The 26,483-nt window shown below is 36.1% G+C and overlaps 1 protein-coding gene across 3 annotated transcripts in view; it reads right to left on the minus strand.

Moving 5' to 3' along the window:
* Positions 1-495: 495 nt before the first annotated feature.
* Positions 496-26,483, minus strand: part of LOC127868892 (IQ domain-containing protein E-like) — a 56,699-nt gene continuing 30,711 nt past the window's right edge. For 2 of the 3 annotated variants that reach the window (XM_052411033.1, XM_052411032.1), the window contains 10 exons: positions 25,413-25,471; positions 24,291-24,363; positions 23,091-23,244; positions 22,693-22,755; positions 20,003-20,276; positions 15,491-15,604; positions 11,530-11,714; positions 6,980-7,134; positions 5,521-5,555; positions 496-2,617 (listed from right to left, as the gene is read on the minus strand). In XM_052411033.1, the coding sequence (XP_052266993.1) occupies positions 2,540-2,617; positions 5,521-5,555; positions 6,980-7,134; positions 11,530-11,714; positions 15,491-15,604; positions 20,003-20,276; positions 22,693-22,755; positions 23,091-23,244; positions 24,291-24,363; positions 25,413-25,471 (1,190 nt within the window). In that variant the 3' untranslated portion in view covers positions 496-2,539. The remainder of the gene's footprint in view (positions 2,618-5,520; positions 5,556-6,979; positions 7,135-11,529; positions 11,715-15,490; positions 15,605-20,002; positions 20,277-22,692; positions 22,756-23,090; positions 23,245-24,290; positions 24,364-25,412; positions 25,472-26,483) is intronic. The other variant, XM_052411034.1, reaches the window with a different exon arrangement.

Genomic DNA, 26,483 nt, shown 5'->3' on the forward strand with positions numbered 1-26,483 from the left:
TAACACTTACATTATGAGACAAACTTATGAGACTTTATTTGAAACTGTTCAAAGAATGAAAAATGTGCAATTCCACCGAATATGTTCATTGTGAACTTTACAATTATCAACAAATGCATTTCGTTGAATTTAAAGTGTGAGACTTGATTTTAAAGCAATACTAAAAACAAGAGCAACGCATAACAGGTGCCACGCTCGCCTGCGAAAGCTTGAAAGCTTTTTTTTTTTTTTTTTAGAGGTCACAGTGACCTTGATCTTTGACCTAGTGACCCAAAATGGGTGTGGCGTGAAGAACTCATCAAGGTGCATCTACATATGAAGTTTCAAAGTTGTAGGTGGAAGCACTTTGATTTTAGAGGCAATGTTAAGGTTTTTGTTAAAGTTTTATATTAGAGGTCACAGTGACCTTGACCTTTGACCTAGTGACTCAAAAATGGGTGTGGCATGTAGAACTCATCAAGGTGCAACTACATATGAAGTTTCAAAGAAGAAGCACTTTGATTCTAGAACCTATTTTAAAGTTTGATATTAGAGGTCACAGTGACCTTGACCTTTGACCTAGTGACCAAAAAATGGGTGTGGCGTGTAGAACTCATCAAGGTGCATCTACATATGAAGTTTCAAAGTTGTAGGTGGAAGCACTTTGATTTTAGAGCCAATGTTAAGGCTTTAGGATGACACAAATGGCGGACGTTGGACGAGCTGGTTATGACAATAGCTCGGGTTTTCTCCGAAAACAGCCTCGCTAATAATGTAAATTTGTTGAAAAATGTTAGTGCTGGATTTAAGTTGGATAATTGCTCTAATATAAAAGGCATTATATATTTTTTAAATAAAGACAATAATGTTTATCTAAGAATGACCATGGTTTTAAAGCTAACCTTTAGATCAACAGACAAGATTAAGTTGCAGCTTTCAGTGACAAGTGAGCATTCATGTAGGAAAAAATGTACAACAATTTACTCCAACAATAACAGGTGACAACATGTCAAACAATTATGAAAATAATCTATCTATCATACAAAGATAAAAATATGAAAAAAATCTGAGCAAACTATTTTAGCAATATCATCTCGTCAATAACTAAAACTAATTGAAATGAAAGGACATTTTCCTTTCATTCATTACATGATCCATAAACCATATGTTGCCAGCGTAGCTCCAGCCCAGTCTGGTCAGTAGCTACACAGTCTGCTATAAAGTCATGAAGGCTTAGTGGTCTCATAAGCAGACAGGTTAACTTCTGACCACACGGTGTGGATACCCAGGCTGGACTGGTGCAACGCTGGACGCATACTGCTTAAGACCCATATTCACATTACCAGGTCCCATTTTCACATTACGTGGGTCCCATTTTCACTTAACATGGGTCCAATTTTCACATTACATGGGTCCCATTTTCACTTTACGTGGGTCCCATTTTCACTTTACGTGGGTCCCATTTTCACATTACGCGGGTCCCATTTTCACAGTACGCGAGTCTTTATAAAACAAGATTTGAACAAAACTAGCAGGCACATGAATTTACAAAGTAAACAAACAAAGAAAATAGTATTTAATTATATCTGAAACAACCTTAACCTCAAGGGTGTGTTTAAATATGCATGAAGAATTGCACAAAAAATATATCACAGCTGCAGCTGCTACAAGAGGGAGCAAACAAATACATAATCATGTCATGCTGAAGAAGAGTTAACTTTGTCTTCAAACAAATTATAAACGACAGAAAAATAAAGTTAATCAAGGCAATATAACATGTTGTCTAAAAATAAATTGCTTTCTAATTGTTCATGAGAACTAGAAAGGTGTAACAGACTCTGATGCACTTTAACACATGTTTTGACACAGACAAATCCTCATTGCATTGGTGTCAAACTTCTATAAATATAAATATGGTGAGTAACAAATGCATTGTTTTTGAATGTGTATAATTTTCATTTTAAGTATATGCAAAACAATGGTTTTGTTGTGATATTTCCATAAATTTCATTTTCTTTATGAGTATTTGATAAATTAACTGGTTGAAAATCAGTATAAATGCACCTTAAATTCAAAAGTCTACTGGTAACCAATCTGGTGGTTATTATGCCTTAAAACATTTCAGCAGCATCATGCAAAAATGGATCTTATGCCATATGCAGGCTGTGTAACTCCAGACCAGACTGCGCTATGTTGTCAGCTACTGAGACCACAAAGCAGAATCAGTAGGTCCTGACCAAAAAGCATGATTGCGCAGGCTGATCTGAAACTATGCTAGCCGCATAAATCATAAGAACCATGCTCATGTAATTCGTATATTGGAAATTTCCTTAATATGAGATATGATTTCTACTTTCTACGCATAAAAAATATTTTAGAATACATTTCTATATAAGGAAATTTGTATCCAAATGTTGCTTTTTTAATCTGAAAACAAGTACATGGCTTATTCTGGGAATTGTGCTCAACCTACACAATATACATTTACTAAACATTGATTTTTAAAATAAGCTCATCTTAATGGCGCTGCAGTGCCCCTCCCCCAAGCCATCAATTTGCTTCAAAAATCGTCGTCATCATCATCATGGCCAACGTGAGATGAAGAATATTGCTGACGACCACTGGAAGAACCTGCGCTCTGAAAAACATAACAAATAGCACTAAACAAAGTCCTTAAAATGCAGAGAGACCCAAGTCTCATACATAAGTGCAGACCTGGGACCTAGACTTAATGCATGAAACAATAAAACATAGCAAAAGAACACTTGAGCTTTAAAATGGTCAGTTCAAAATGCATGGTCAAGTGATATCACTTTCAACAAAAGTGCTGTATTTTGACCCTTGACCTAAAAGTTTGACCTTGACCTTATAGGCAGCCATTTGATTCTTTATAGGTCATGACATAGCTTAAAAATGGTGCCAATTTATTCAATGCAGTCAATGGATAGAGTGAACAAGTCCCATTAGATCTCTCATCTAGGTGACCCAATTAGCACTTAAAATGTTATTATATATGCAGATTTTTTTCTTAGGGGAAAGAAAGGAAAGGTATATTTATAAAAGACATAGAATATAGAATGTTGGAATTTGCCAATGATACATCACTACTATTTGACGGATCAATATAATCTCTTAATTGTACATAAGAAATGCTTTATCAATTTTCAAAGTACACTTGACACACATAAACTATGAAAAAAAGCTAATTTAATTTGGATAGTTTCGATAGGCTCCATAAAATATAGAACTAAAACAATAGAAACAAGATGCAAACTTACATGCGTACTTATAAAGTTCTTGAGATGGTGTTTGATATAATGTTGAAAATGTAAAGCATTGAAAAAGTAATTGGAATTGTTGAAATATAACTCCACTAGGAAAGATAACCAAATAATTGCTTCTACCTTTACTTACTCCCTTTTTTGTAAAACTACTACTTCCAAGAATAGACACCATGAAAACAATATATCAATAATTTTATGACTTTTAATATGAGCAGGATAAAGAAAAACAAGAAATTAATGATATATATAATACATTTAGGTTGATTAAATATAAAAGATATACAATTGTTTAAAAAAAATAATGAAAATATCATCGCTTAATAGATTATTGTCAGGTGAAGGAATTAATGATTATTCAATGGTATAATCTTAATAGATTTAAAAACATATATTTAATACTGGTAAATGTATGCCTAGAAAATATGTTTATATATATGAAACAAAAATTTTACTCGATGTCTGGGAAAAACTATATTTGTATATTGAAAAACTGCCAATTATAAATTGTGATGATATTCTGGATATGCCTCTAATTATGATCATAATTTTAACATCAATATTTATAGATGTATTAAAAGTCTATGTGAAAGAGGCATTTATTTTGTGAGAGATACTGTGATAAAAAAGAAATTGTTTTATTTCCAAAGAATCTTTGGATACACATGTTCGAACAAACTGAAATTTGCTATTGTACCAAGGACTAATTAACATCATAAATAAATATATTGAAAATGTTGAAATCATGCCAAATTTGAAAATCAAGGACCTATATTACCGACTTCCTTTTAGGAAATAGTAACCAGCCCTAAAGAAGAGAAGCATATAAAAAAATATCAATCCGCAACAATGACATTCCAGCTTGTCATACAAAATGGAACTCTTTAATATTGATTGGAAAAGTGCATATGCACTCACGTTCAATCTAACTAATGAAATATTTATCGGATGGCTCCAGTGCAGAATAGTCCACAGAATATTGGGAACAAAGTCTCTTATGTTCAATTGAAAGTTGTTGACACTAATCAGCTAAGTACATTCTGTAATAATGAAGTAGAAAATATGCACTTGTAAGAGTACTGTCCCTATACCCAAGACATAGTTAAATTTGTTGGCGAGATTCTTCTTAGAAGAAGACCAATCTTACCTATTCATATTACATGTCTAGTCCTTGGAATTACGTAAACAACAATAATTGATTTAAACAAAGTACGAATGGAGTTTAATTTAATGAAGTATATCTAATCTAATCACTATCTTTCATTGTCAGAGGAGAAACATGAACCCTAAAAGTATGGACTTGAACATAGCATGAAACACATGTTTGAAATATAAAATAACAAAACAATAACAGCAGATGAAGAATTAGGAGATTGTTTCCTTGTTTGAATATTGATCAAAATCTACTGTAACACCATTACTTACTAGAATTGTATATGAATCAGAATGTATGTTGACAATTATATTTATGTACCTATCGAGTAGCTGAAATTGAAATACTCTGTATATGAAATGCTAATTATTGAACTTGATATTACTATATGAAATGCTTCAATGTACTATGTATTATTCTAAGGAGAAAATAAAATTGTGCACACTTTAACTTTAAAAAAACAACAACAACATATTTAACCTTTAACATACATGTATGCATTGGGTCCTTGTTATCAGCAATCCATGTTATGCATATTATCAAATGTCCAATTTTGTTAAATATATTTTTTTATGTTGAGTTCACACTTACTGAAAATTTTGAAAAGATACAGTCTTGTTTTTTTATTTTAAAGTCTTAGTTTGACCTCGACCTTGAAGTAATATTTTAACAATAAACTGCTGTTTCTAGACTATTTACTTAACAATTTAACTTAACCTTGAGGCTAGCCATGTCTTTTACATTGATACTTATTCCAAGTTATTTTTATAACTCTTTCATCATCCTTATCTATCACCTTGATCTCAAAGGGAGTGACATGTTTTTTAGTGTGACACCATGTCTTATTTAAATTGCAATTTGAACAATTTGTTTTGAAATTCTTTTAATGCATTAGGAAGTTAAAAATCTAAATATATTTTGGAAAGACTGACAAAGTGTTATCTATACAATCCCACCCACTCAACTGCTGGTGGAGGAATGATCAGAACTTTTTACCATTTTATCATTATTCTGTACCAATTTATATAAGATAAGAAGTCCTATCCCAATAACTAATATGTTAGAAAACACTACTCGTCTAGCAGTCTAGACAAACAGTGTGCTTACCTTGACAGATCCTGATAAAGACGTTCTTGAGCGACCTGTAAAGATACATTCAAACCATTATAGAATTATATTGCTTAACATTACTTTAAACATTAAAGAGAACTTCTGTTCACAGCTGATAATAGATTAAATCTGCAATTAAAAAAATAATAGTGCTAGATGTCTCATTTGAAAAAAGTAGGATTCATAACTTAGATGTTTGTCTTTAAAGTCTTGAATCACTTACATAGAGAATAATAGGTTAGTGTTGATTATAGATCAGGTTTATAATGCGAGGCTTAGAAAACAAAAAGCACGAGACTTGGCGAGTGCTTTTTCGTTTTCGTGCCGAGCATGATAAACCTGATCTATAATCAACACTAACCTATCATCTATTTACCCCACTTTTTATTTTGTAAACCTTTTTGTTTAAACAAAATTATTTTGACTGGATAATTTCGCTGGATTTATGACGTCATTTCGTCGAAATATTAACGTCATTTCCTGCCGTTGATTATAGATGATATTTAATCAACAGGGCTTTAATCAACCAAATTTGCTGTAAAAGTGGGATAAAATACATAGCAGTGCACCCACAGCACAAATTACTCCTTGGCCCACTTAACACCAATACCCCTTTACCACTAAGATACGTACTTAACACCAATACCCCTTTACCACTAAGATACGTATTTTCACGCATTTGTTGTCCCCTAGAAAGTTATATTTAAGACCTTTCTTACTGTAATCAAGTTTTAAAGCTTCATCTCCAAACCTTAGATACTGATGAGCAGCAAACAGCATAAAACCTGAGCAGACTGTGAGTTACTCGCAGGCTGTTCTGGTTTATACTGTTTGCACATAGCCATTTTCACTTTGCTTCTAAGTGGGAAATGGTTAAATCTAAAGTCCTTATATGATTTTTAATATATTGTTGGGATTAATAAAGAAAATCTGTAGCATAATGGCATTTTTTCAACCAAAGTTGCTGATTTGTAGCTTTTGACTAATTCAGCGAAAAGTAAAGTAAGTTTTGCTTATGTCAAGTTTGAAATACCCTAATTGCACAATAGTAAAGGCAAAGGTAATACATGGTAAATGTTACTTTGTTAACCCTTTCTGCTTAGAAGGGCATTTTAACCTGATTGCAGTCCCTCGGAAAATCAAATTAAATTAAAGACCTTTCTTACTAGATACAAGGCTTTCATTCCAACCCTAAGACACTGACAAGCAGCAGACTGCGAGTAACTTGCATCCTGTTCTTGCCCCGTGTTCACAAAATGATCTTGCAATCGAAAATCGATTTTAACTGACATTGATTTTCATTTTTGCCTATCAACTACAATGAAAATCCATTTTCAATGACAAGCAAAATCGATTTTCGATTGCAAAAAATGTTTTGAGAACACGGGGCCAGGTTTTATGCTTGTTGCACATTGCCATTTTAACTTTGCTTCGGAGCAGGAAAGGGTTCACAAACCAGACTGGGGTCGCTGCCCCTGAGGTGCGGGGCTTTGAGGTCGCTGCCTGTGGGCCGCAGGGGACTGGGGTCGACTGGACCGTGACGAGGCTCGTAGGCGACTTGCAGAGGACATAACCTCGTCTTCGTCATCTTCCTCACCCGTCGAGGAAAAACTGGACAGGAAATTTACCGTTTTTATAAGTTGAAGACAACATCTATCGGTAATATTGAACAACTACATGTAATTTCATGAACAAGTGCTGTTATACCGGTACATGTTAAATGTGGATTGTCTACTTTGGAACTCAACGATTTAGCCATATTCTCGGAAAACTGGGTTAAACGCATGAGGGTTAAAGCAAGGAAAAACACTTCCATCTTTAAAGGCATTTTTAGTTTAAAGAAAGTCTCATTTGAGAGAAAATCCAGGTTCAGTGGAAAGTGTCATCCCTGCGGACTGCATAGGCTAATCTGAGACAATATTTTATGCACATGCATTAAACCCCGTCTTGCAAGAGGGCGAATCATATTAAGTAAAGTAATCTTTGTAAAACATTTACAACTTCAATAAACAAGACGGCCTGAAAGGCCCAAAGTCGCTCACCTGAGATAACAAGATATTATTGGGACAAATCTTCTGACCAAGTTTCATGAAGATCGGAAAATAAATGTGGCCTTTAGAGTGTTAACAAGGTTTTACTATAGCCATATAAGGAAAAATGCCCAGCAGTTGACTGAATGAACAAGAGCGCCGATTGTGTTGAAAGTCTGAGACTGACATGGGTGGTCTATTTCAAAAGGATGCATTTCATTTATTATCAGACATAATTTATAAAACCTATATTTTTCTTATATTTCATTGATCCTAAATTATGATAGAAGTTTTTAAATTGTGATTTTGTGTTGTTGTTTTTTTACCTGAAAATGTGTATTAAGTAATAAAGCTTGTAAAAGAACAAGTAATGTTCAGTAACCTTTAGTTTTAGTACATTTTAAAGCAATTTAATATTAAATCAATTTATATTTTGTTAATTTTTTTTGTTTCAAACAAAAATAATCATTTAAAATATAACTATTAGCAGAGATTTCAAAATCTGACTTGAATAACAGCCTTATATGTATTGCCATTGTCAGCATTTCAATATCCAGCAAATGTTACTTCTTCCTATTTTCTCATTCTTCCGTGTTGTTTTTATGGGCCATGTTTTACTATAAACAACTGTGGTAGGGCGGTCTCGTTCGCTTACGCAAGTGAACCGGTCACGGGATGGTTACGAGTTATGTAACTTTGTGAGCACTTCTGTAATATGGAAATATTTATCGAGTCTAATTAAAGAACGCTTATTTCTAACTCACTTGCTGGTTGTTATTCAATTAACGAAAGGCGTCCAGTCTGATACGCCTGAATACACTCAAAGAATTAATCTATAAGTGAAAACCAAAGTAGCTTTAATAAAAATAACTAACTTTAGTCTAAAGAATCTATGCATCCTTAAAAATGAACAAATACAGCAAATACCTTAATGAATGTAAAAAGAAATTCACAATCTGTCAAAAAAACTGATATAAATATTAGTTACTGTTAGTCTAGAAGTGCTTCAAAAATTTAGTTTATAAAATAAGTCTAACTTAATCTAAAGAACACAATTTATGGAGAGTGAAAAACTCCAGTGACTCAAATGTAAACAAGAGTGCCAAACTGTCACAAGATACGCCCGTTCGAAGGTTTTGGACACCATGCTCAATGCTTGAAAGTGTCCTCAAGACCTAGTTATTGACCCGGCATGACCCATATTTGAACTTGACCTAGATATCACTTAGATGTAACATCTGACTAAATTTGGTGAAGATCAGATGAAAACTACTTCAATTAAAGAGCGGACAACATGCTTAATGCTTGAAATGCACTATGTGACCTCGTTTTTGACCCGGCATGACCCATGTTCGAACTTGACCTACATATCATCTAGACACAACTTCTGACCAAATTAGGAGAAGATCAGATGAAAACTACTTCAATTAGAGAGCGGACACCATGCTAAATGCTTGAAATGCACTAAGTAACCTCGTGACCTAGTTTTTGACCCGGCATGACCCATATTTGAACTTGACCTACATATCATCTAGACACAACTTCTGACCAAATTTGGTGAAGATCGGATGAATACAATTTGAATTAGAGTCCGGACAAAGTGGCGCCGTTGAAAATGCACTAATTGACCCTATGACCTAGTTTTTGACCCGGCATGACCCATATTCGAACTTGGCCTATATATCAACTAGATGCAACTGCTGACCAAGTTTGGTGAAGATCGGATGAATACAATTTGAAATAGAGTCCGGACAAAGTGGCCCCTTTGAAAATGCACTTATTGACCCTATGACCTAGTTTTTGACCCGGCATGACCCATATTCGAACTTGGCCTAGATATCAACTAGATGCAACTGCTGACCAAGTTTGGTGAAGATCGGATGAATACAATTTGAAATAGAGTCCGGACAAAGTGGCCCCTTTGAAAATGCACTTATTGACCCTATGACCTAGTTTTTGACCCGGCATGACCCATATTCGAACTTGGCCTAGATATCAACTAGATGCAACTGCTGACCAAGTTTGGTGAAGATCGGATGAATACAATTTGAATTAGAGTCCGGACAAAGTGATGCCTTCCGCCCGCCGCCCGCCCGCCGCCCGCCGCCCGCCCGCCCGCCGCCAAGGGGTTTCACATAATACGTCCCGTATTTTATACGGGCGTATAAAAATAAGAAGAATTTACAAAAGTTATTTCAATCAAAAGAGTCTTTCTAATTTACAAAATGCCAAATAACAAGGTTGCCATGGAAACAGTTTCATAGCACAGTAGTCTGCTAAATACACCAAAACACAGTAGGTTAACTTGGCTTATCAGAAAAGATCAAAGATTAGGCTCTACAGTGCATTAGTACATGAACAGTTATTTTATGACATAGGTTTATTAAATTGCATGCAAACAACTGTCTTTATGTACACCACATTTTATGCAAGAAGTCCCAGGTTTATACAAGGGAGTTAACTATTAGTTAACTATTAGAAAGTATGTACAGGTTATCTTTCTTTAACATTATGGCTTATCAAAACTAGACTGTTCACATGTTTTCACTACATGTATATACATATAGAGAAAACTGCCCCACCCCCTGGCGGCCATGTTTTTTTACCGATCCGAACCATTTTCAAACTCAACCGTCATATCCAGAAAACACATGTTCTGACCAAATTTCATGAAGATTGGACCAGAATTGTGACTTCTAGAGTGTTCCTATGTTTTCACTATATACATATAGAGAAAACTGCCCCGCCCCCCAGGCGGCCATTCACCGATCTGGACCATTTTCGAACTCGTCCAAGATATCAATGAAACCAATGTTTTGACTAAGTTTCATGATGATTGGGCAAAATTGTGACTTCTAGAGTGTTCACAAGGTTTCTATATAGCCATTTAAGGAATACTGCCCCGCCCCCTGGCGGACATGTTTTTCAACGGACCGGAACCATTTTTGAACTCAACCAACATATAATTTAGACAAACATTTTGACAAAGTTACATGAAGATTGGGCATCAAATGTGACTTCTACAGTGTTCACAAGGTTTTTCTTTTTTTTAACCTAGTGACCTAGTTTGTGACCCAGCATGACCCAGTTTCGAACTCAGTCGAGGTATCGATGGGACAAATGTTTGACCAAGTTTCATGAAGATCGGACAATAAATGTGGCCTCTAGAGTGTTCACAAGGCAAAATGTTGATGACCCACGACGGACAAAAGGCGATCACATAAGCTCACCATGAGCACGTTGTGCTCAGGTGAGCTAAAAACACGGAAGATTGTATATATACAAACACCATGGTGTCAGAAATTGCAAGAAGTCAGTCACAGACACTGTCACCACTATAACACACATGTTCGAAAACTTTATATTACAGTGGACAAAAAGATAAGGGGCCGTAATTCTGCCAAAACTTGCTGATGTCAAAATTCCTTTTTTATAAATTAACATTACATTAACCTCATTAAAATGTAAAACTTAGAGCAATTTCCAGACTGACACTAAAGAGGAGTTGAAAACAAACAATTTGGGACTATGTATTCTATAAAGCCATTATTGTCTTAAAACTAGTCACATACCAATTCCTGTCTATATGATCATCTACACATTTAGTCCTTCAACTGTAAAAGTTTGAGTGAGATCCACCAATAAGTTAAAGAGCAGTTGAAAACACAAGCTGGTGAAGTATGTACGTACGATTAGACAAGTACCATGCTTTACACCTCCTGCTCCGTTAGACCATATAAATACTCATGAATGATGTGTCACTTTCTGCCTCAACTTGATTTTTGTGGAGTAGAGACTTACTTTAAACGCAAAATAGAAGCAGAAAGTTTTGTCCCTGATTAGCCAGTGCACAGGCTAATTAATCAAGGACAACACTTTACGAACTGGCGTTTAGCCCTGTTTTCACAGAACGAGGCTTAATGGTATTTGGCAAGGAAGACTAGCATATTATCTATTATATTTCAGGTTTACATACGCATAATCTCGCATATTATTCTTGCGTGTGTTGTGCCCCTTCATGGCTGACTGTATCAGCGCCACACAGTTGTTGTAATCCTCATTGTCCGTCTCGTAGTCGTCATCATCATCGTCATGGCGACGGGACATCTGTTGTTGTCGGTTGCGATGACCAAGCAACGATGACCGAATCAAATCTGCTGCCTGGTAAATTTTTGAAAACATGTCATACATGGGATATTTGCTTCTAAACAATCTTACTAAAATCTGCAACATAAAATACAAAGTCTTTGTATACTTTTGCATCAAGAATATTTCATTTCTTAACACAATATTACAGTTTTATACTATGAGATATTGAGATGGTTGAAATGTCATAACATGGAATTTGTTTACAAAGTGATATTAAGTGTAAATAATTTCTAAACAAACGTTTTTCATTAAGTGAAACATTGTTCACACAGTGGGTATATTTCTTTAATGTAGAATCTCTTTGTAAAATATTCAAAAAGAAGTTTTATTGCTAAACTAAACTGTGGTGAACTTGTTTTATTATGCTCCTTCACAAAATATTAAATTACATACTAGGTTAAATCATAATAGAAGACAACACAATTATTTCACAGTATTATATGGAGCTTTGAAATAGCAACTTATTTTATATCAATATTAATGCAAAATCTAGCATGTAACATTTTGTATAAGCTAAGCACAATAAGATTCTGTAGAAACAAGCACAATGCAGGGAGTTAGAATATGACATATGTTAAATTGTTTTGGTATATTGGGTAGTTGTACAAGGCATTGTTTTATGTGAGCTGGGTCATGCAAAAATGGGTATTATGCCATATATGCTGCAAACATAGCTACAGACCAGTCTGTGCACCTGTCCGCTTATGACATCATGAAACCGTGCACAACTTTAATCGGACCAAGTAACTCCTTGATCAAAATGCACAAATGCGCAGGCTGGTCGGGGGGTTATGTTTGCCGTATAATGGCATAAGACCTATTTTCACATGATGAGGCTCATATATTTTGCTTTATATAGTGCTAACAATTCTGGTAAAAAGGTGCTTAATTAACTCTCAAGGGAATCATGTGTTAGTGCAAACTGGAACTCTGAAAACAAGAATGGATTCATCTGGTTTAAAATATGATTAATATTTTCACTTGTTTGAGTTGAATGTCTGTGGGCCTCACACTTGGAAAATGAGGCTTAATGCATGTGCCTAAAGTGTCGTCCCTGATCAGCTTATGCAATCAACACCGGATTATCAGGAAAAACACTTTCTGCCTAGACTAAATTTTTCGTTTAAAAGAGACTTCTTTGACACACACAAATCAGTAAAAGCAGACAGTTTTGTCCCTGATCGGCATGTGCTTTTCAGCATATGCATTAAGTCCCGCAGAAATAAAAGCTATATTAAGTTGTGACCTCATTCTTAGCAAAAAAAGCTATAACAAGTTGGAACCACATTCCTACCAAAACAAGCTATAACAAGTTGGAACCACATTCCTAGCAAAACAAGCTATAACACGCTAGAACCACATTCCTAGCAAAACAAGCTATAACAATTTATAACATACTTCCTAGCACAACAGGCTATAACAAGTTGGAACAATATTCCCAACAAAAGAAGCTATAACAGGTTATAATATAATTCCAAGCAAAAAAGCTATAACAAGATAGATCATAATTCCTTGCAAAACAAGCTTTAACAAGTTGTAACATCATTCCTAGCAAAACAAGCTACAACAGGTTGGATCCCTATTCCTAGCAAAACAAGCTATAACAATTTGGTCCCTGATTTCTAGCAAAAACAAGCTTAAAAAGTTAGAACCCCAGCAAAACCAGCTATAACAAGCAAATTGTTGAATTGATATCCCCCACCATTATACTTCTGGACACAAGATATGGCTCTGGACACACAAAAAAAGCATTTTATCAAAATACAAAGGGCCATAACTCCATTATTATTTGATGGTGTACAATGCCATTTGGCGTATATCATCCTCTTATCCATATATATACTCATACCAAGTTTCAATGAAATCTGCCAAAGCACTTCCAAGATATGGCTCCGGACACAAAAGTGCCGGACGGACGGACGGAAGGACTGACGGACAACGCCAAAACAATATCCCTACGCCTATGGCGGAGGATAACAAGTTGGGACCCTGTTCCTAGTAAAACAAGCTATAACAAGTTGGGACCCCACTCCTAGCAAAACAAGCTATAACAAGTTGGGACTCCATTCCCAGCAAAACAAGCTATAACAAGTTGGAACCACATTCCCAGTAAAACAAGCTATAACAATTTGGGACCCCATTCCTAACAAAACAAGCTATAACAAGTTGGGACCCTATTCCAAGCAAAACAAGCTATAACAAGTTGAGACCCCATTCCCAGCAAAACAAGCAATAACAAGTTGGAACGACATTCCTAGCAAAACAAGCTATAGCAAGTTGGGACCCCACTTCTAGCAAAACAAGCTATAACAAGTTGGGACCCCATTCCAAGCAAAAAAAGCTATTACAAGTTGAAACAACATTCCAAGCAAAACAAGCGATAACAAGTTGGAACCTCATTCCTAGCAAAACAAGCTATAACAAGTTATAGCATAATTCCTAGCAAACCAAGCTATAACAAAGTGGAAACTAATTCCTTGCAAAACAAGCTATAACAAGTTGGAACCTAATTCCAAGCAAAGCAAGTTATAACAAGTTGGAACCTAATGCCCAGCAAAACAAGCTATAACAAGTTTGAAATAATTCCTAGCAAAACAAGCTATAACAAGTTGAAACCTGATTTCTAGCAAAACAAGCTATAAAAAGCTTGTACTTCATTCCATTCATGTTTAATACAATCAAAACTCAACCTTAATTGTTGTGAAAAACATCAGTCATATGTCAGTAATAATGTTTACACTTAAAGAAAATAGCTTCATTTCATTTTTATACTACATATAAAATAATAATTGAATAGCAAAACATTGTTGGCAATTTTAAAGAATCGATAGACGACTAATTGTGTCTTGTTCTGAGAAAACTGGGCTTAATTCATGTGCGTAAAGTGTCGTCCCAGATTAGCCTGTGCAGTCCGCAAAGGCTAATCAGGGACGACACTTTCCGCTTTAATGGTATTTTTAGTTTCAAGGAAGTCCCTTCTTACCGAAAATCAAGTTTAAGCGGAAAGTGTCGTCCCTGATAAGCCTGTGCGGACTGCACAGGCTAATCTGGGACGGCACTTTACGCACATGCATTATGACCAGTTTTATCAGAACAAGACACAATTAAAAATGCCTGAGCCTTGCTCTGGGAAAAAGCGGCGTTATGAATCTGCATCAAGTATCATCCCATATCAGCTTGTGCAGTCTGTACATACAGAAAGCCCCATGAATCTGCATCAAGTATCATCCCTTATCAGCTTGTGCAGTCTGTACATAAAGAAAGCCCCATGAATCTGCATCAAGTATCATCCCATATCAGCTTGTGCAGTCTGTACATACAGAAAGCCCCATGAATCTGCATCAAGTATCATCCCATATCAGCTTGTGCAGTCTGTACATACAGAAAGCGTTATGAATCTGCATCAAGTATCATCCCATATCAGCTTGTGCAGTCTGTACATACAGAAAGCGTTATGAATCTGCATCAAGTATCATCCCATATCAGCTTGTGCAGTCTGTACATACAGAAAGCGTTATGAATCTGCATCAAGTATCATCCCATATCAGCTTGTGCAGTCTGTACATACAGAAAGCCCCATTTTCCCAGAACGAGTCACACATTTAAGCAGATCAACAATACCGATGCATAAACACTAGCATGCCCAACAAAACATTTCAAGCCATATAGCATGCGCAACCAAACATTTCAAGCCATAGCTTGCGCAACCAAACATTTCCAGGTTAGTTTATGTCCAGGTTACAGCACACACACAGTTTAGAGATCCATGCATGACCTCCACTACCTACCTCCTCACGTTCATGCTCAATCTTATCGTGACGGTGTTTTGTCCACCCACGTTGAATAATTTTGGCAGCATGATTTTCACGGAATTTATTAACTCTCTCATTTTGGGCCTTTTGCTAGAAAGATGGTTGCAATAAAATGTATTCTTACTATTATTTAAACTTACATTTGTACAACTTAAATCAACATTCTATGAAGTTGTACAATACTGCGTAGTGATTTTGTTATCCCCACGCTTTTTGAAAAAAAGGTGGGGATATTGTGGTTATCTCCGCCGTCCGTCCGTCCGTCCGTCCGTCTGTCTGTCCGTCCGTCCTGGCCACTATCTCCTCCTACACTAAAAGCACTAGAACCTTGAAACTTACACACATGGTAGCTATGAGCATATGTGCGACCCTGCACTATTTGGAATTTTGATCTGACCCCTGGGTCAGAAGTTATAGCGGTTGGGGTGGGGCCGCGTCAGAAATTATCACTCATTTTTTTAGGTTATTTTACATTTACTTCTTTATTTCTACACCGATTCACTTCAAATTGATACTGGACCTCTCTTATGACAATACGGTCAATCTCAACCATGCATAGCCCCATTCCCAACCCTGGGGCGCCCCGCCCACATAGGCCACACCCACCAAAAATTTCCATTTACTATAATTTTTTCATTTCTACACGGATTCACTTCAAATTGATACTGAACTTTTGTTATGACATTAGGGTCAATCTCAACTATGCATGGCCCCAATCCCAACCCTGGGGCGCCCGCCCACATAGGCCACACCCACCAAAAAATTCCATTTACTATAATTTTTTCATTTCTACACGGATTCACTTCAAATTGATACTGAACTTCTCTTATGACATTAGGGTCAATCTCAACTATGCATGGCCCCATAACCAACCCTGGGGCCCCGCCCACATAGACCACACCCACCCAAAATTGCCTTTACTATAATTTCTTCATTTCTACACCGATTCACTTCAAATTGATATTGAACTTCTCTTATGACAATACAGTCAATCTCAACTATGCATGGCCCCATTGCCAACCCTGGGGCGCCCCGCCCACATAGACCACACCCACCCAAAATTGCCTTTTACTATAATTTCTTCATTTCTACACCGATTCACTTCAAATTGATACTGAACCTCTCTTATGACAATACGGTCAATCTCAACTATGCATGGCCCCATTACCAACCCTGGGGCCTCGCCCACATAGACCACACCCGCCCAAAATTGCCTTTTACTATAATTTCTTCATTTCTACACCGATTCACTTCAAATTGATACTGAACTTCTCTTATGACAATACGGTCAATCTCAACTATGCATGGCACAATTACCAACCCTGGGGCGCCCTGCCCACATATGTCACACCCACCCCAAATTGCCTTTTACTATAACTTCTTCATTTCTACACCAATTCACTTCTAATTGATGATGAACTTCTCTTATGACAATACGGTCAATCTCAGCTATGCATGGCCCCATTACCAACCCTGGGGCACACCTAGGTCAAACATTCGGTGTGGGGATACGCGTCGGCCTCTGCCGCGCCATTTCTAGTTATCTCTTGGAGTTACAGTGTTACTAAGTAACCCTTTAGAACTCAGATATGCATTTCAATGTGTTTGTAATCCCTTACATACTGTAATTTACTTTAAGACCTTTCTTACTTGATGCTAGTTTAAAAGGCTTCATTTTCAACCTTTAAATACTTATGAGAAGCAAACAGTATAAAATCCAAGAGTTTCTTAGAATCTGGTCTGGTTTTAAGCATAATGCCTTTTTTATTTGCTTCTTAGTGGGTAAGGGTTAAACATCTATTTATATTACGCTGAAAATATAATATAATGAGTGCATTTTCTTGAAAATTTTACAATGCAATACAACAGTGTGTTCAATACAATGACAAATATGCCTGGAATTAGAAGCTACTTCTAGTTTACTAATACTAGAAACAATTCATATGAGCCGTACTATGACAAACAGGGCTCAATGCTTGTGAGGAGTGTTCCATCATTTGCCTGTTCAGTCTGCACACACTAATCTTGGACGACCCTTTCTGCATAGAATATTTTTTCCCTTAAGAAGAGAACTCCTTTTAACCCTTTGCATGCTGGGAAATTTGTTGTCTGCTAAAATGTCGTCTGCTGAATTTCTAAAATGAGCATTTTCGTCAATTTTTTCAAAGAATATTATCAGAATAGCAAACAGTTTGGATCCTGATGAGACGCCATGTTCTGTGGCGTCTCATCTGGATCCAAACTGTTTGCAAAGGCCTTCAAAATTCGGTTCCCGCACTGATAGGGTTAACGAAAAATTCCATAAAAATGGAAAGTGTCAACCCTAATTAGCCTGTTTGGTCTGCACAGGGTAATCTGGGATAACAATTTACCCACATGCATTAAATTCAATTTTCAAGATAGCGCAGCTCATATAAATTTTATTTATTAATTTTATGAGTCTGTCATTGAAAGGTGCATTGACAATTAATAACTACCAGCGAGCCCTGGAATATTCAAAGTATAAAATAATTGGTAACTCGGAGCTTTTTATTAAAACACAAAGAAAATATTTCACATACTTAGCACCATAATAATCACAATGATATCAAGATTGAACAGAGAGATATTTGTTGACCCTGATATATGTGCAATGTGCAAAGAATCTACATGGACATTTTGTGAAAGCATCAGTGACAATCGAGCCCAAAACTGCAAATGGACACAGCCTACACACAGTGTTTTGTGTAAAAGTATGCATTGAAATCTGTCCCACTGTTACGTGAAGTTGGAATCAAACATCAATATTAGATTGCATTAAATGCAATTTTAAGTGTTTTTATAAGTTTTGACAAATTATCAGTAAAATACACACCTGCATAAATAACTCATCATTTTTTTTTAACAATAAATCTGTATTTTTGCATGCATTTTTTTTAAATCCATGAAAAATGGAACTGTGCCCATGCATGCACGAAGTCATGGAAAAGTCCTAACTATATAAAAGTATAGAGACAATTTTACAAAAATTAATAAAGAACATAACATGCCCAGTTTTGCATGAGAAAATTGCAAATATGATGTCCATTCTAAATTTGATGTCCGATTCCAAATTCCAATAAACAAGTATTCTGGAATTTCTTTTAAACAAAAAACATAAAATAAGGCTTTTCAGCTGTTTTTCCCCAATCACCTTAGAAAATCACCCAATTGAATTATTTGCCACATTGTTACCTTGCATTGACCAAAAATAGTATTTTCAACCATCAAACAAACTGACCACTTCAAACATGTAGTGCAATGTAACCTACATGGTTGTAATCATCAGAGTCATTAGGCTTCTCCAAGTTAACACCTTTCATATCCTGAGAACTTGTAGCCTGATATTTAGCTTGCTGACCTTTGGTATCACCTTTTTCTGTGTTTTTATCATTCTTTAGTTCTACAGGCTTGTTTTCTTTGTTAAAGGTACCAAGTTTTGCATCATGTTTTGCCAAGTTACTTTTATTTAGAGCAGGTTCTGTCTGATTTTTAGTATCTTGACCTTTTGTGACCTCTTTAACGCTATTGAAATCATTTTTAGTGTCCTTTATTTCTTTGTTGAACCAACTAAATTCTGCATCTAATTTTGTATGCTTTTTATCACCACTTAAGTGATCAAGATGTGCTTTATTGTCTTTAACTTGTCTAGCCTCAGTGTGAAAATCTGCATCAGTAAACGATTGATTTGATAAAGTTGTTGTTGGCTTCTCTTTGACAGAAGCAGATAATGGTATTTTAATTTGTGACATTTGACCAGGAATGTTGATAGTTTGGCTCAGACTTTTCTTTGCTGTTTTTTCATTGTGCATGTGAGATGGGATGCTTATGATTTTATGTGACGGTGAAATGTCAGGTGACACCTGGTCTATCGTGATTTGTTTCTGGCTGGCCTGTCATGGATTTAACAATATCAAATTAATATATTGTTACTACAATGTGTGTCACAAGCTTAATAAATGTTGCTTAACTAAATAACATTTAATGTACAAGAATTATTCTAAAAACTATGCTGTCTTGAGAACAATTATTAAAAGTATGAATACTTCCACAAAACCTTTCTTGTTATTTATGCTATTAAATGATTCAAAGAGAAACAATAATATGAAAACTTAAGAATCAAAAATAAATATTATACTTAACCCAATAAACACTCTCTACATAAAATTTGGAATTGTGACAACACGTTCTAGGAACACTAGGCTTTATGCAAGTGCGTAAATTGTCTTCCCACATCAGCTTGTGCAGTCCACATATGCTAATAAGGGACCATACTCTCAACCTTCAATGGTATTTTGTTTATATAATACTGTCTTAAAATGAAACTTCCATAAAAGCCAACAGTGTTATCCCTCATTAGTCTGTCAAGACTGCACAGGCTAATCTGTTTTATTGACACTTTCCGCTATTGCATTAAGCCCATTTTTCCAAGAACACAGCTAAAATCATGCAAATCTCAGATTTCCTCACCTCTTTGTTCTGGTGAGAACGCCAGTTCCTCTGGATGACCTTTGCGGACCGGTTCTCCTTGAAGGCCTCAATCTTTTTTTTGCGCACTGAGGACACAGAGCTATCAAGCGAGGACCGTCTCTTGGCGCTGGGAGGTCGCTGTGACCCAGCAGTTGAGGGTCGCTGGGACCCAGACGTGGGCGGCCTGTGGGTGGGGGTGCGGGGCGTGGCCTGCTCTGAGGGGTCATGTGTGGATGTGTCCTTGACCCTGCTGCCTGACCTCGCACTAGGGGGTCTGGACAAGAAGGTTATGAATAAGAAATCTAAGAAAGATACAGGGTGCTGAGAAAATAACGGTTTAAGAAAAACTGGTTCAAACTTTTGAACATGTTTAAAACATTTCTTGTTATAAAAGTACCAATTACAAGCAAATTTGTTGAATTTATATCCCCAGCCAATATGCTTCTGGACACAAAAGTTTTCGGGACGGATGGACAACGCCCTTAGACCTCAATTTGTGACCTTGACCTTAGCCCTAAGGATTATGGGTGTTGAATGTGAAGCACCCCCAGATGATTGAGAACAACTATGGCAAGTTTCATGGCATAGGAAAGGAATGACGAAATAATGAATAATTCATCTAATTTGTGACCTTTGACCTCAATGTGTGACCTTGACCTTAGCCCCTAGGATTATGGGTGTTGAATGTGAATCAACCCCAGATGACTGAGAACAACTATGGCAAGTTTCATGGCTCTGGCTCATGTGTTAATGGAGATAAAGCTCTATGCATATATTAAAAAGCATCTTTTCAAGATACAAAGGGCCATAACTCCGTTACCGACAGATGGTGTACAATGCCATTTGGCGTGCATCATCCTCTTATCCATATATATATACACATACCAAGTTTCAAAGAAATCCGCCAAAGCACTTCCAAGATATGGCTCCTGATGGACAGACGAAAAGACAGACGGAAAGACGGACGAACGGATGGACAACGCCAAAACAGTATCCCCTCCGCCTATGGCGGTGGATAATAAGTTAATCTCACACTGGGTGGTCTTGATAGAAAGGTCATGCATAATGAATTAACCCTTTGCAACTCAGATACGCGTTTTGACTTGTTTGTAGTCACTTAAAATGCCAAATTAAATCATTAAAAACCGTTCAAAATATATTTGAGGTTCAAAGGCTTCATTTCAAACCCTTACATACTGATGAGCAGCAAACAGCATTAAACCGGAACAGACTGCAAGTTACGTATAGCCATTTTAAATTAGCTTCTGAGGGTTAAGAAAGATACAGGGTGATGAACAAAAAAAGGGCTCGTGAAAAAACTAGGTCAGTCCATGGCACATTTTTCAACTATGTCATATTAAAGTACCAATAATATGTAAATAAATTGATCTCATTTGTACCAAACATAGCTTTCCAATATAATATTTTTGAACTCGAATTTAGTTAAATTGACACAATAATACTCCTAATAAATTACTGGTAAACATGATGTCATATATCTTGTGAAATGCCTGCAAAAACAAACCCAAGACTGAATACGAGCCCTGCTCTACGAAAACAGGGCTTAATTCATGTGTGTAAAGTGTCATCTCAGATTAGCCTGTGCAGTACGCCTAAACTGGATTTTTGTTTAGAACAGACTTCCTTTGAACTAAAAACTCCATGTAAGTGGAAAATGTTGTCCATACATGCCATAATTTTTCAGACCAATTCCGGGACATTGAGTTAAATTGTCCGGGACTTTTGCCGATTTTCCGGGACATGTATAAAATGTAGCGATATTTATAGACATATGCATTTTTGGTCCGTTTTTTTTGTTTCGCATCGTTAATTGCAAAAGTTCGAAAGCCTATCCGAAATACACTTCATCTATTAACGTCAAATAAACATTACTACTTCCGTTACTAGATACAAGCCACGTGTTTTCAGTGTAAGCGTTCTAAACACAGATGGTGACGTCACTGCGTTATTGTTATTGAGACCGGTGAATCTGCTGGGCGTTTTGACATGGCGAACGCAATTCAAATTCTCTTATTATTTCTAACGTTATGTTTACTGGGGGTTTAGAACAAGACAATAAGAAACCTAGTGAGGATGACGTTTTTATATGCTTACTTTTTTACTCAACTTCTTTGTCGGTTAAACGTGCGAACATAAACTGCTTTTAATTTTTTACTCAGTGATGTTGGACTTCAGATTTGTGAACAACTATCCTTTGCCCTTACGCAGCGGGAAATAATGACGTAGTAGATTAAAGTCAATTAACAACGACATGAAACAATGCCGCCTTTTCGGTTTGACCGCGAACGTGAGACAATCGATATGATAACAGGACCCCAGTTAATTGATCGATTTTGACACGTAGCGTAGTCTGCCTATTCGGGTAGGCATTGTCATGGAGACGCTGCAGATATACACAGATTCGAGGTGCAGTTAAGCTAAGATAAGGTTCATGTATATATGGATTTTGTAAATTCCGGGACATTTGACAGATTTCCGGGACAGCGGGACAAGTTCTTCATTTCCGGGACTGTCAAGGACAATCCGGGACGTATGGCATGTATGATGTTGTCACATATTAGCCTGTGCAGACTGATTATGCTAATCTGAGACGCCACATGCATTAACCCCCGTTTTCTCAGGTTATAAGAACACAATTCAAGTGTGTAATTCATGCAAACAATATTTACCTTCTTGCCTCTGGCCTTGCTTTAGGAGAGGGATGCTGTTCTGACCCATGTGACAACAAGATCCTGAAACAAATGCACTCGATTAGGATGCATGCACAGGCCAATCAGGACACCAGTTTTTGATTTAATTGGCTTTTAGCTTACAAGAACATTGATTTAAATGAATAATACCATATAGCAAAATGTGTCGTCCCTTATAAGCATGTTATTACTGCATCTTAGGGTTGAAAATGAACCCTTTAAACCTTTAAAAAAGGTCTTAATTTAAATGTGATTTTAAAAGGGACGTAAGATGCTTCAAAATGCCATCTGATCAGGAAAGGTTTAAACACACATAAGATGGAAACATTTTACTTTCACGTTTGATAGAAACATTTTACTTGACAACCCACACTTACTCTAATTCGTCACAGCGCTGTTTCCACCTGTCTCTCTCCTCCGTGAGGTCCTTGATTCGCTCGTTCTTCCGCTCCAGGGTGTCCAGAAGCTCAGACTCGCGCTTGTCCAACTGATCGAGGCGGACGGCTGTGTTGCCTTCTAGGGCTATCTTGCCTACGAGGGACAAACATTTGATCTGCACTCCGAGAAAACAAGGCTAAATGCATATCATAAAGTATCGTCCAAGATAAACCAATGTACACATGTAGTCCTCAAAGGCTCATACAGGACCATACTTTCTGCTTAACTTGGATTAAGTTTAGAAGAGAACTACTGTTAACAAAAAAATTAATAAAATCTGAAAGTGTCGTCCCTGATTAGCTTGTGCAGACTGCACAGGCTAAACTGGAATGAGACTTAATGTGCATTTAACCTAGTTCCCCTAGACCGGACACATATTTGTTTTTGGAGCAGATAGTGAACAGTCAAAAATGAAGTAGAAATATCACAGCCATGACTAATACCCCATCACCACTTTGTAAGCTACATTTATGTTCAAGGGCAAATAATTCACTTTCAGGATAGTGTTAAAAATTGCACATGGAAAAATATCTTGCATATTTACATTTTATGTGATGACATATTTTAAGTTTTAATTTAATATGTTTAGCAAACAAATTATTTTTGCCCCCAAAATTAATCCCATGTAGACAAACTGATTGAAAAACAGACAGATCAACTCCAATAAACCCCTCACAAGGTATAAAGACAGTTTTAATTTACTCACACAACTTTATAATACTGAATTTTTATTTTATGAAGTAGTGAATTATAGTATTTCAATTGATTAAGCAATTTGTAATTAAAACTCTTCTGCACAAACTGTAAAAGGAGATTTCATTCATCTTTAACCATTACAAACTAACATAACAATTGATCAACACTTCAATGATTTACAATGTGTTATTTTATGAAAATGAGTGTATCTATTCAAGATATTCAAGTGCAAATAATAAAGCGTTGTTCTTGGAAAATGGGCTTAACGCATGTGTATAAAGATTTTAAAGGAAGTCTCTTCTTAGTAAAAATAAAGTTTAGTCATAAAGTATCTTCCTGATAAGCCTATGCAGACTGCACAGGCTAATTCAGGATGACACTTTACATACATGCATTAAGCCCCTTTCTCCCAGAACTAGGCCAAAATGGTAGCCATGTTGTACCTTGCATTTTGGAATGTGCAGAAGGAGAACCTAGAGACCCAGTCTCAATCTTCTCTTCAGCTCGCTGCAGTTTCTGTCAGAAAACAATACTTCATCAGGTGAAGCCAAAAAATTGTGCCTATTACTAAAAGTAATAACAATATTTAGGCTGAATATATTACTGTATTCTAGATCCTTTTACTGGACACATATTGTTTTTATTTGATATTTTTCTTAAAGGAATGTGCGTTTGTCAGTTGCCAATGTGATTGTATGCAATAAAAGGTGGGGGAGTCACTGCAGGGCAATGCCAAAGATTCAAACATGGCCTTAACCCTTTGCATGCTGGGAAATTTGTCGTCTGCTAAAATGTCGTCTGCTGAATTTCTAAAATTAGAATTTTTTCTTTGATTTTTTTCAAAGAATATTATCAGAATAGCAAACAGTTTGGATCCTGATGAGACGCCACGTTCTGTGGCGTCTCATCAAAATCCAAACTGTTTGCAAAGGCCTTCAAAATTCGGTTCCCGCACTGAAAGGGTTAATATTGCTAATAGATACAGTCTGCAAATTGGCAACAAATAAGACTGAGTCATAAATAATAGCTTCCAGAGTGGAAACAGGTAACAATTATTTTTTTAACATTTGACCTGCTGGTAACCTGGATTTTTAATGCACATGACCCCTTTGCTATGATTTTGTCAAGTTAACATTCTTAAAAAGTTTTATTAAGATTAAATAATAGATATGGCTTTTATAGTGATAACAAGATTTTTATCTAAGATCTGACCTGGTGATCCAGTTTTGAGATGCAAATGACCAATATTGAAACTTTGCCTGGATATCCTCAAGATAAATATTTTAACAAGTTTCATCAAGATTGGATGAAAAGTGTGGCCACAAAAGAGGTCAAAAGCTTAAGGTTAAAGACACATAACGAACAATAAACAATTCAGGACACCTGAAATAGGGTGGGCACAATATCTCACATGAGTACTTCATGATCATGTGAGCTAAACAGTTATCACACATTTAATGTACCTAAAGAAAAAAACTCGTAATGAACTTTTGTGGATTAATTTTCAATAAGACAGGCTCCAGATTTTGTCTATAATTAAGGATATTTTTTTCAGTGCAACTTACCTTTTCAAGTTGGGAGATGAATCGAAGAAGTTCTTTTCTGTCCATGTCTTTGCAGTCTTCTACAGGAAATTAAAAGAAAATGTATTGAATACTCACTTTTGTATACATGTTGGGTAAAACAATCAGTTTATCGTGCACTATTTGGAGACAGACAAGCACATGGTATATCAAAATGCAACTTGGAAAAAAATCTTATAAAAAATATATAATAAAAAGTTGTGCTGAAAACAGACATTAAATATAATATAATTTAGCTATCCAAATAATTTGAACTGCAGTGATGTGATGGAAGGTGTGTGACTAATAATTTTCTCCCATTGATTTGGTTTGGGCATGGAAAGGTATGGTGATCAACTAATTTAATTTACCCATTTGGCTGTGTATATGTGAGCAATTTACTCTGTAAGCTAAACGATTAAGCAGCAGAATAGGAATAAAAGATAAGGAATTAATTCTGTCATCTGATCTATTAGGCTGCAGTTATAGACAAAATGTGACCAATTCATTCTGTAATATGATCGTTTTTGCAGCAGTAATAAAATGAAAAATGAGTGCGAATTATTCTTTTCTGAAATATTTGGATGCAGTAGTCAGGCTATTTTTTTCTTAACCCTTTGCATGCTGGGAAATTTGTCGTCTGCTAAAATGTCTTCTGCTGAATTTCTAAAATTAGCATTTTCTTCGATTTTTTTTCAAAGAACACTATCAGAATAGCAAACAGTTTGGATCCTGATGAGACGCCACGTTCTGTGGCGTCTCATCTGGATCCAAACTGTTTGCAAAGGCCTTCAAAATCCGGTTCCCGCACTGTAAGGGTTAACCAGGGGTCTCATACCATCCCTTTCATCATGTGAATTTATTTCAAATGATGTGATTGTCTCAATCATTAAAAGAATATCTTACTTTTCTTTTGTAATAAACATGGATGGCTACACCTTTTCTTAAAATCATAAAAATGCCTAAGGCCCACACGATTCTAAGAATTATGTCTAAGAAAAAAATGTCTTCTTGTGAAATAATTAGAAAAAGCATTAATTCTGAGTCAAACTTGACATTAACCACTTCTATCTA

Source organism: Dreissena polymorpha, chromosome 2 (genome assembly GCF_020536995.1).
Source record: "Dreissena polymorpha isolate Duluth1 chromosome 2, UMN_Dpol_1.0, whole genome shotgun sequence".
Lineage (NCBI taxonomy): Eukaryota > Metazoa > Mollusca > Bivalvia > Myida > Dreissenidae > Dreissena > Dreissena polymorpha.